The sequence below is a fragment of the Microcaecilia unicolor genome, chromosome 7, assembly GCF_901765095.1.
Source record: "Microcaecilia unicolor chromosome 7, aMicUni1.1, whole genome shotgun sequence".
Classification (NCBI taxonomy): Eukaryota; Metazoa; Chordata; class Amphibia; order Gymnophiona; family Siphonopidae; genus Microcaecilia; species Microcaecilia unicolor.
In genome coordinates, this window is record NC_044037.1 from 259727879 (window position 1) to 259740496 (window position 12618).

The 12618-nt window shown below is 44.4% G+C and overlaps 1 protein-coding gene across 1 annotated transcript in view; it reads right to left on the bottom strand.

Annotated features, from left to right (window-relative positions):
- ARHGAP15 (Rho GTPase activating protein 15) overlaps window positions 1-12618 on the bottom strand; it is an 816107-nt gene that overhangs the window by 69000 nt on the left and 734489 nt on the right. The window contains exon 11 of the mRNA XM_030209134.1: window positions 9551-9656. Coding sequence (XP_030064994.1) covers window positions 9551-9656 — 106 coding nt within the window. The remainder of the gene's footprint in view (window positions 1-9550; window positions 9657-12618) is intronic.

The window sequence follows — 12618 nt, forward strand, 5'->3', positions numbered from 1 at the left end:
GGTCCATGGAGCAGTTTTTTGTGGGTGCAGTGCACTTCAGGCAGGTGGACCCAGGCCCATCCCCCCTACCTGTTACACTTGTGGTGGTAAATGGGAGCCCTCAACCCCCCCCCCAAAAACCCACTGTACCAACATGTAGGTGCCCCCCTTCACCCATAAGGGCTATGGTTGTGGTGTAAAGTTGTGGGTAGTGGGTTTTGGGGGGCTCAGCACACAAAGTAAGGGAGCTATACACCTGGGAGCAATTTTTGAAGTCCACTGCAGTGCCCCCTAGGGTGCCCGGTTGGTGTCCTAGCATATCAGGGGGACCAGTGCACTACAAATGCTGGCCCCTCCCATGACCAAATGCCTTGGATTTGGCCGGGTTTGAGATGACCGGCATCGGTTTCCATTATCGGCGAAAACTGATGCTAGCCATCTCAAACCCGGCCATCTCTGACATTTGGCCGGCCCAAATTGTATTATCGAAACGAAAGATGGCCGGTCATCTTTTTCGATAATACGGTTCGGGACTGCTCTTTGCGGCGCTGGCCAAATAGATGGCCGGCCATCCCAGCGCCGTTCGATTATGCACCTCCTTGGTACTCACACTGCATCTATTATATTCAACTAAAAAAAAAAACTACAGCAATAACCTCCATCCTTCTATATAATAATTCACACCTTCAACGTTCTATGCATCTGGCTGCCTGTGTCAGTGACTTTCTTCAGAGTTGGTCTGCTAGGCTCCGAAGCCCTGGCTGACGTCACCGTTGCCATTGTGGCCACACCCCTGGGGGGCAGGGCTGACCTGGGAGGGGGCGGGCCGCGCGACTTGGACATGCATCACGACATCAGCGGGGAAGGCAATGGAAAAAAGCAGGGCAGCCAGCAGCAGCCAGGCTGCTGCGATCAGGAGCAGGAGCCCCCCCCTTCGGTGCATCAATCCCCCCGGCGCATCAACCCCCCCCTCGGTGCATCATCAAAGCCCACCCCCCTCGGCACATCACCCCCCCCTCAGTCCCCACCACTCCCTGCAGAGCTATCCCAGCGCTGCCCAATATCCTGATTATGGAGGCTAATATGGAGGGACGGAGGGAGGGAACGACACTGAAACACTGAGGGAGGGGATGACCCTGAAACACGGAGGGTCAACTGAGCATGAGACACTAACAGCTGGACATCAAAAACCTCCAAACAGGGATTGGACTGTACACCACAGCCACTTTTACGTCACTTTATCAACTGGGACCCCAGCAAGACGAAACTTCACTCATGATCGCAACAATCCCTCCATAAGATAAGTAGAGAGTTCATTCTAAGTTTAAATCAACAATGTTTCTTTCTCCGTATAAAGGATAAATCGGGAGGGGATGACCCTGAAACAAGGAGGGAGGGAGTGAGGGAGGGGGTGACCCTGGAACTCGGAGGGAGGGGACGACCCTGGAACTCGGATGGAAGGAAGGGGATGACCCTGGAACTCGGACGGAAGGAAAGGAGGGGACGACCCTGGAACTCGGAGGGAGGGGACGGATTACCCTGGAACTGGGAGGGAGGGAGGGATCTGGCATACACTCTCATTCTCACACACACACTCTATCTCTCACAGATACACTTGCACCCAGTCTCACTCTCTATCTCTCTCTCTGTCACACACACGCACACACACACACACACACACACACACACACACTCGCACATTCACTCTCTCTCTCTCTCTCTCTCTCTCTCCCACAGTCACTCTCACACACATTCTCTCAAACATACACACTCCGAGGAAAACCTTGCTAGGGCCCGTTTCATTTCTGTCAGAAACAGGCCTTTTTTTTACTAGTTAACTATAAACACAAAAATATGAAGCAAATTGGCCACAGTTTTATTGAACGTTTCTATAACAAATCAATTATTTCAATAATCTTAAATAAAAACAATGCCTCTTTTATCCCACCAGAACAGCCATAAATTCTTAAGGCTATTCGGTAATGACCTAGCCCCAACCCCCATGAATATAAAGCTCATTAACTATATATCGTGAAAGTGAGACTTTCTTTGTCAACAAGTCCCACTTTGGCTCAAGGCAGTATTGAGTCTTTCCCTTGTTCAAGCTTACATATAAGTTCCTGTAAATCTGCATTTCAACAGTGCACCCTGCTCTTTGGCCGCCTGGTCCACTGTTCATCTATCCTGCCAAAGTGGGGGTAGCCTCAGCTTATTCCCGCTCCCCGCTAAAGCTGAAGCCACTAAGTACCTACAACTGATTGCAACAAGTCCTGAATACTGCTCAACAGTATATCCAACCCAATATCAGAAAAATGACTGCCATGTGGCTGATATAAACCTGAGCAATCAACAGTGAAAACCTCATGAGTGAGCACCAGCCCCCCAATAGAAGTAAAAAAATTTGGACACCTCTGCATTCACCCGCTTCTGTAGGCGATCACATCCAACAAGGTCAAGAGCAGTTGACTCTGCCGCATTCCCCGCTGACCCAACCAGTGAATGGACACTCCCAGGGAAGCAAGACCCAAATTCATCCCCTAACAGGACTTTTCAGCTCTCTTGCCTTGCCAGCCCAAAAGATGAGAGTGTCTGCAGAGCCACACACAGACATCCACAGGAAGAACTCAAATTGAGAACACTAAAATAGAAAACCAGAGTTCATGCACAAGATCACGAACATAACTCCATTAGCACTATGAAGACCAACGCTCCACCCTCTGAATCAACCTAGCAGAATCCCCCAAGGCAGCAGCCACAAGAGGCCTCTCCAATCTGAAATGAATGAAAGTCAAACTGTTGTGGATCACAACCCAAAGACTGCATGCAAATCTTCAGCAGTGCAACAAATTGATGACAGGTTAATGGCGTGCAATCCACATGAATCAACCAAAATAGCCCACCCAATGGCATGAAGAGCATATATCTATGAGCCGCCAATAAACAGGACAGGTCACCAGGGAAGAAACATGCCTCAGCCTCACCCAGGCACCTTTGTCGAACTGGTCACACTTGGACCAAGGCAGATAAATCACCAAGGCCTGTGATCCCAAGGTGATATGCTGCAGCAAAATGTCCAATGACCCCAAATTGACTTTAGAGGGAGGCATGGGTTCTCCTATCCAGAAAGCTTAAAAAAAAATATCACCGAGAATGCTACTGAAAAAAGTACCACCTCAAAAGGTGAGCTACACCCTGTCCAAAGCGCCCAATAAGGACACCAAAAGCTCATGAGATATCGGCAATAAGGCAACTGCAGCGCGCATAACCCGCCAGCAGTTTCTTAAGTAAGAATGACCTAGTAGGATCTGGAAACCCACAGATCTTGGAGACAAAAGCTATGGCCTCCAGGGACTGTGACACAGAACTGAAAGAGAAACATGACTTCCGAGCGGCCAGCAAAATTTGAAGAACCCAATGCTCCTGATTTGGCTAAAGTGCCTCCCACCCATAGCCAGCACAAACTGCTTGAAAATGCTGCCAACCCGTAAGTTAGGACCACCATATGTTGGCAGCCAAGGAATTCCTCGGCAAGTCTTCAAATACCGCTGGATTAAGAGCCACAACCAAATGGGCATCACCAAGGGCAACTCTTCTGCATTGGGAGCCAAAGACCGGAAACAAATTCACTGAAACTGAAAAGGAGTATCAGCGATCACATTATCCAGTCCCAGCATATACTTAGCCCACAAGAAGATATTATGCTGTAAACAATCCAAAACCAGTTCAGTGCCTGTACTACAGCTATATTGTCAGAATGAAGCACCACCCTGCAATTTGCCAAACAGGAACCCCATATCTCCAATGCCACCCACACTGGGAACAGCTCCTAAAATGCAACATTGTTACACCAAATGCTCTCCACCACTCCGACAAAGGGGCTGCACACCACTGCCCATGAAAATACACCCTGAAACCAGAACTCGGCCACTTTAGTAAAGAGCTGTAAATCTGAAGAAGACACAAAAGACTGCCACACTTGAACCCCATTAAAGTCATGCAAAAATAGATTTCTATAACTCCAAGTCCTCCTGCAACACACTGCATATCCATATCCAATAGTACTGTTTGCAGACCCCTTTTGTTAACAAGGCCAAGTGCCAACAAAATATGTGGCCCATAGGAGTGACTCGAGTGGCAAAGATAAAATGGCCCACCAAAGATTGTATCACCTGCACTGACAATTTCTTCTTCGTTAACACTGCTGCAATCTCATCACGCAATGCACGCACCTTATCCAAAGTCAACCAGGACTCCATAGCCACCGATTCCAGCTGGATGCCCCTCCCCCAAAAAACGATGTAGTCGGCCCCTTCAACTTCTCTGCAGCTAAAGGTATCTCAAAAGCATGAGCCACACTCGGAAAGGCCACAACAAAGTGCTCACACTCACTAGTCCCCGCCCTCTCCCCAAACAAGAAATCAACTAAATAATGCACAATAAATGATAAGCCCAGATACTGTTCCATAACCCAATGCACAAAGGTAGAAAATTGCTCAAAATAAGAACAGGATAAGGAGCAGTCCATGGGCAAGCACCAATCAAAATAAAACCCACCCTCATATTGGAACCCTAGCAAGTGAAAATCCCGCGGACGCACCAGCAGTAAGTGAAAAGCAGACTCAATGTCTGCTTTAGACAAGATTGCCCCAGGACCAAACTCCGCAACATGTTGACCGCTGTATCAAAAGAAGCATATTATACTGTACATAACGCCAGATCAATGAACAAATGGACACTACAGGGTCACGGGTGGTAAAACTGGACTCTGCCACAGTGCTACCCCACACAACCCACCCCTGTTCAGCACAAAGTGCCTCCACTGTCCATGATGCTCCCTTGTACCACCCTGCTGTCCCAGGAGAATGAAGGACATCTACATTTAGGGTGGCAATGTGCAATTTACCCATCCCAGTACCACCCCAAAACTAAGAGCAAGATTATTATACAAATTCTGAACACTAGGAACTGGAGAAGGCTTCCCAGCTAAACTGTCCCAGAAGGAAATGAAATCCAGCCACTGTGGAATGAACCCAATGTATGTACTAACCAAGAATATGGATTACAATTTTCCTTCCCAAAACCTCCTCCAATGTCAGTCCATACTCCAGGCAAGTTCCAAAGAATATAAAAAACATCCAAGCATTAGGCAGAGTGACATCACCCATCAAAATAAGGTCACTTCACCCAGCTTTTCTAAGAAGGAGGCAACTTATCCAAAAACAATTTGAGTTCTTAGGCTATAGTGAAGACCATCGTGTGGTTGTCGCACACACAAGCAGGGTATTTAAAGGCAAATTTTATGCCCCTAGCAAACAGTTGCAAACAATAAGGTGCCAGGGCCTTCTGCTATTCCGCCACTGTGGCGGAGTAGTCTTCAAAAAGAAGCAGCTTGGAGCCCTGATAGTCCAATACACGAACATGTTTGCACAATTCCAATATGCAAGCTTTAATTGCATAATTTAGATAGCACACAATTTCTGGGCACAGTTTGACTACTTCCTTTCTTTGTATCCCCACCCAGTGCACTCGCTTCATGTGCACCGGGCCCACACTGAGGAAGACCAACTGCCTCTAGAAGCCAGCGCCCAGCGAGGTCCATCAAGTCTAAATCTTTCTGGAACTCCAATTATACGTAAGTTATTTCTCCTTCCATGATTGTCTTGATCTTCCACCTGGTCCATTAGTTGTTTAATCCGTGTCTCTAATGAGCCCAAACACTCCTCTGCTGCTGAGACTTGCTGTTCCTGGGTGGAAATACACTCCTCCACCTGTTGTATCCGGGCCGCCTGCCCAGCCACAAAATCTTTAATCTCGTCCATATAGCTTAACAAGCTTGTCATCCAGGAGTTGGGAGAGATGTCTCATAGAAACCTGAACATGATCCTCAAGCCCAGGCACTTCAGGTGTGTCTGGCTTTGAAGTTGCCATCTTGCGTGGCATATTCGCTGCCCTATCCTTGCTTATTCGAGCTGCCTTAGCTGGAATACCTGGAGAATTGCAGCTAATCACTGATGCTCCCAGTCAAATCGAACTCCGATGGGATACTATAATTTGCTGACCACTTAAAGGGACATTCTGCCTCAAAAATCAGTAGGAAAAAGTTTTTTCAGCAAGAGAGAGTGGAGATGAGCTTATGGACATCCACTCAAGCAGTTGCCATCACATGACCCCCACTGGGATAAAGTTAGGTTAAGCTAAAAGTTTACAGCTAGCTTCCCTTATACTCAGCTGTAATATTTTTTTATGTGTCTCAACAAAGACACCAGAATTAATGTATTAACTTGTAGTTTACAGGCTTGCAGTAATCGAGGGTCTTCCTGACAAAGATGCCAGCATGGCAGAATTGCTAAATGTGGTTGAAAACTCAGTGTGCAGTTTTTCTAAAAAAAAAAAAAAAAAAGCTTCAGTTTGGGCGCAGAAAATAGATTACCCATTTCTATGGGCAGAGCCTATTCTCCGGAGAATGCATGTGAGTTGATTTCTTAGACTTTAAGCTAAATGTAGAGAAATTGGCATTGCAGAAGGACAAGACAATCAGATAGGCCACAATGTCCTACCCATGTGACAAACAAGAAGCAACTGTGAGTCTTCCAAAACAATGTCCATGACAAGCCTGCCAAAGATCCAGATGCTGCTGTTAGAAGGAGATCATCAATAACTGGGCATCTAGGTTCAGCAATCTCAGTTTAAAGAAGATGCAGGAGGGTGAGAGGTAGATAACACCAGCCATGACATTACTTTAATACATGTATACTTATTACATAAGTACATAAGTACATAAGTAGTGCCATACTGGGAAAGACCAAAGGTCCATCTAGCCCAGCATCCTGTCACCGACAGTGGCCAATCCAGGTCAAGGGCACCTGGCACGCTCCCCAAACGTAAAAACATTCCAGACAAGTTATACCTAAAAATGCGGAATTTTTCCAAGTCCATTTAATAGCGGTCTATGGACTTGTCCTTTAGGAATCTATCTAACCCCTTTTTAAACTCCGTCAAGCTAACCGCCCGTACCACGTTCTCCGGCAACGAATTCCAGAGTCTAATTACACGTTGGGTGAAGAAAAATTTTCTCCGATTCGTTTTAAATTTACCACACTGTAGCTTCAACTCATGCCCTCTAGTCCTAGTATTTTTGGATAGCGTGAACAGTCGCTTCACATCCACCCGATCTATTCCACTCATTATTTTATACACTTCTATCATATCTCCCCTCAGCCGTCTCTTCTCCAAGCTGAAAAGCCCTAGCCTTCTCAGCCTCTCTTCATAGGAAAGTCGTCCCATCCCCACTATCATTTTCGTCGCCCTTCGCTGTACCTTTTCCAATTCTACTATATCTTTTTTGAGATACGGAGACCAGTACTGAACACAATACTCCAGGTGCGGTCGCACCATGGAGCGATACAACGGCATTATAACATCCGCACACCTGGACTCCATACCCTTCCTAATAACACCCAACATTCTATTCGCTTTCCTAGCCGCAGCAGCACACTGAGCAGAAGGTTTCAGCGTATCATCGACGACGACACCCAGATCCCTTTCTTGATCCGTAACTCCTAACGCGGAACCTTGCAAGACGTAGCTATAATTCGGGTTCCTCTTACCCACATGCATCACTTTGCACTTGTCAACATTGAACTTCATCTGCCACTTGCACGCCCATTCTCCCAGTCTCGCAAGGTCCTCCTGTAATCGTTCACATTCTTCCTGCGACTTGACGACCCTGAATAATTTTGTGTCATCGGCGAATTTAATTACCTCACTAGTTATTCCCATCTCTAGGTCATTTATAAATACATTAAAAAGCAACGGACCCAGCACAGACCCCTGCGGGACCCCACTAACTACCCTCCTCCACTGAGAATACTGGCCACGCAATCCTACTCTCTGCTTCCTATCTTTCAACCAGTTCTTAATCCATAATAATACCCTACCTCCGATTCCATGGCTCTGCAATTTCTTCAGGAGTCTTTCGTGCGGCACTTTGTCAAACGCCTTCTGAAAATCCAGATATACAATATCAACCGGCTCCCCATTGTCCACATGTTTGCTTACCCCCTCAAAAAAATGCATTAGATTGGTGAGGCAAGACTTCCCTTCACTAAATCCGTGCTGACTTTGTCTCATCAGTCCATGTTTTTGTATATGCTCTGCAATTTTATTCTTAATAATAGCCTCCACCATCTTGCCCGGCACCGACGTCAGACTCACCGGTCTATAATTTCCCGGATCTCCTCTGGAACCCTTCTTAAAAATCGGAGTAACATTGGCTACCCTCCAGTCTTCCGGTACTACACTCGATTTTAGGGACAGATTGCATATTTCTAACAGTAGCTCCGCAAGTTCATTTTTTAGTTCTATTAATACTCTGGGATGAATACCATCAGGTCCCAGTGATTTACTACTCTTCAGCTTGCTGAACTGACCCATTACATCCTCCAAGGTTACAGAGAATTTGTTTAGTTTCTCCGACTCCCCCGCTTCAAATATTCTTTCCGGCACCGGTGTCCCCCCCAAATCCTCCTCGGTGAAGACCGAAGCAAAGAATTCATTTAATTTCTCCGCTACAGCTTTGTCCTCCTTGATCGCCCCTTTAACACCATTTTTGTCCAGCGGCCCAACCGACTCTTTGGCCGGTTTCCTGCTTTTAATGTATCTAAAAAATTTTTTACTATGTATTTTTGCTTCCAACGCTAATTTCTTCTCAAAGTCCTTTTTTGCCCTCCTTATCTCCGCTTTGCATTTGGCTTGGCATTCCTTATGATCTATCCTGTTACTTTCAGTTGGTTCTCTTCTCCACTTTCTGAAGGATTGTTTTTTGGCTCTAATGATTTCCTTTATCTTACTGTTTAGCCACGCCGGCTGACGTTTAGTCTTTTTTCCCTTTTTTCTAATACGTGGAATATATTTGTCCTGAACCTCCAGGATGGTGTTTTTAAACAGCATCCACGCCTGATGCAAGTTTTTTTACTCTGCGAGCTGCTCCTTTCAGTCTTTTTTTCACCATTTTTCTCATTTTGTCGTAATCACCTTTTCTATAGTTAAACGCTAGCGTACTTGATTTCCTAGTTTCACTTCCTTCAATGCCAATATCAAAACCGATCATATTATGATCACTGTTATCAAGCGGCCCTCGTATCGTTACCCCCTGCACTAGATCATGAGCACCACTAAGGACTAAGTCTAGTATTTTCCTTCTCTTGTCGGCTCCTGAACTAGCTGTTCCATGAAGCTGTCCTTGATTTCATCAAGAAATCTTATGTCCCTTGCGTGTACAGATGTTACATTAACCCAGTCTATATGCGGGTAATTGAAATCCCCCATTATTATTGTGTTGCCCAGTTTGTTTGCGTCCCTGATTTCCTTTAACATCTATTTCTTCACCATTTTTTCGCCTTTCATGAATATTTTTGAAATGCAGTTTGCTGCTAAACATCATGATATACATATACTGACATCATTAAACGGATTAATCTAAACGGGTAATTGTAGCTTATCAACTGCTATATTATGATTCATGCATTTTCCAAATAAACAAAACAGATATCTCAAAAGTCATCTGACTTACTTTTTTAGATGCGCAAATAAGATTTTCAATGTATCATGGTTTGATTGTGGCAGCTTCCATATAAGACATCTTATAGCCTCAATACGAGTATCATAATCTTGGTTTTCTGAGAAACAAAGAAAGTGGCACAATTTCAGATTTTGGTTTCACGGTGCCCTATGTAATACAGGCTTTATACCATTGTGTATTTATGGGAAAAATGATTAGAGGTCCATATTCCATTATCTGGATATTTGGCTGAACTATCTGACTAAGATTTTCACTGAGGGGGTCTTTTACTAAGCTGCAATAGCATTTTTGGTATGCACTAAAAATAAGCATGTGCTAAACACTAGAGATGCCCATATATTCCTACGTATATAACTCTTTCTATCATCCAACTCCACTTATATTTTTAACAGTACTTATATAGTCTTTAAGGGACATACAGATTAGGATCTATCAGATTTGCATGTTACCACCATTTTGGCTTTTTAATTGTGAGCCATGCACTATCTTATGGTGGGCATGTATTCATCATTCGATCCATATTTTTCATATATTTTTAAAGACTTGTTTAGCTTTAAGCAACTTAATTCAATATTCAAAATTTGCAAAATTGTACTTAGCTTTTGAAATAAACTCTTTTCTTCTTAATTTCTATTGAGTTTCATTCATAACAAACATTCATCTCGGAGACATCTAATCCCGACATGAATTCATGTTTTGCAAGTGTATCAAGGTTCCATCTCTAGTGCGGAGTACTGGAATAAGAGTTAAGGGCTGGTTAAGAATGGATTCTTAGTTGCAGAGTAACTCTTATTCCAATACTCTGTACTAGAGACGGAACCTTGATACAGCACTATGTGCGAAACATGAATTCATGTCGGGATTAGATGTCTCCGAGATGAATGTTTGTTATGAATGAAACTCAATAGAAATTAAGAAGAAAAGAGTTTATTTCAAAAGCTAAGTACAATTTTGCAAATTTTGAATATTGAATTAAGTTGCTTAAAGCTAAAAAAGTCTTTAAAAATATATGAAAAATATGGATCGAATGACGAATACATGCCCACCATAAGATAGTGCATGGCTCACAATTAAAAAGCCAAAATGGTGGTAACATGCAAATCTGATAGATCCTAATCTGTATGTCCCTTAAAGACTATATAAGTACTGTTAAAAATATAAGTGTTGTTGGGTGATAGAAAGAGTTATATATGAGGAACCCTCTTCCTTAAGGATATTTGAGATACCGTGGAAGTTGCATATATTCCTACGGGCATCTCTAGGGTTTAACGCTAGTGTGACTTAGTAAAAGACCTCCTAAATGTACTCAAACAAAACTATCTGAGTAATGTTATCAGGATAACTACAGGCGTGCTATTTGTATGCCATGGCTTAGATGGATAACTTTGGCCACAGAATGCTGAATGCCCCCTCCCAGAGTCATATTAAAACCATTTTACAAAAAAAAACACCAGCACCAAAACCTTTTCCCCAAAAGTTTAACAAGATAAACCCTTTGGATATTAAGGAGTCCTTTTACTAATCTACGGTAAAAAGTGGTCTTAGTGCTCCATTACATGGGTCTTTCCCACATGCTATGATATTTTTACCACAGCCCTAAAATGGCTGATTTTCTATTTCTTTGTGTTAATGGCCATTCACTAATGTTCTTTGTATAATATTAAATAAGCAATGAAAATGATATACAGGGAGGAAAAAGCCTCAAGAAGCTCCCAGCTATTGGCTGGAAGGGCAGGACTTTTGACCGACTGACCCTGATGCACCATCACGGTCTGGTTTATGGTTCAGCTGGAAGAAAGAGACCATGCAGCTATAAAGCTCATATTTTTGCTAAATTTTACTAAATTTGCAATTAACAGCAACCTTCCCTCCTGTGGTTGACACCCCTCAACGGCAGCACCCTCCCTAACAGCAGCCCCCCAGCTGCATCCCTCTCCCACCATGGTAGCCACAACCAGCAGCAGCAATCCCAGAAAATCACCCTGTGAGACTCCCCCCAATCCAAATCCCGCTGATCTCCAATTTGTGGACAAGCACTGGCCACATGGTACTCACCCCACTGAGGCCCTAGACGTCCTCCCCCCAAGGTCATAAGGGTGGGCCAAAGATGCTCCCTTTGCAGCCTCCCATCCCTGATCCACTCCACAGGCTTACCAGGGGATCTCTTGGGTGCAATGGGATGAAAGCAATGCACACTCTCTCCAACTTCAATGATGTCAGCCCTCAAAATGGCCACCAAGCCCTCTAGCAGAAATGTATTTATTAACAGCCCCATTTTAGACAGAATGTGGAAATCAGAATTGAAATGCCCAGCTCAACATATTCCCATTTTGTTGTGCACTAAGTACCAGCAAATGCTTTTTCAGTCATTGTGACACCAAAACAAAACAATAGGGATCTTAACTGGAGTATATGTCAATGGGAACAAGCAGATGAATATCATCAGCAAATGTAAAAGGCGCAAAGACTAAAGGATGAATCAGCCTTGCCAACAGTTGTAACCACACATTATATAACAAGGGAAGAGGGCAGACCTCTGTAATTTCCCATAATCAATACTCCATTTACTAGACACCATCATCCTCACTTTCACTCTAAATGGCTAGGAACTCAATTAATTCTGAGAATTAGCAGAACAAATTACAGGGAGGTCCATCAAATCCCATCTCTAAATCTCCAGCTAAGCTTCCTGGTTTCAACTCCACTGATCCTGGAATCAGATCCTCCATCTGGTGTACCTCTCCCAAGGGCCATTGCGTTCTTACTCCATCAGCTCTCTCTGCCTCCTTTGATAAGGATGAATCATCCAGAAACAGAGGATACAGCTTTAATCAATGTAATAGATTGTCTTCAAAGCAACCAAAAAACCCCCTCTGATCACTGACATCATTGCTAAAACTATAGGTTGCATCCAGTGGTGTGCTGGAACCGGCTCGCTCCGGCTCGCAAGAGCCGCTTGTTAAATTTTGACAGCTCTTGCGAGCCGGTTGTTCTTCGGGGCGAGCCGGCTCCATTGCAGGAGGTAAGCATGGCAGGAGGGCGCCATGCTTACCTCCCCT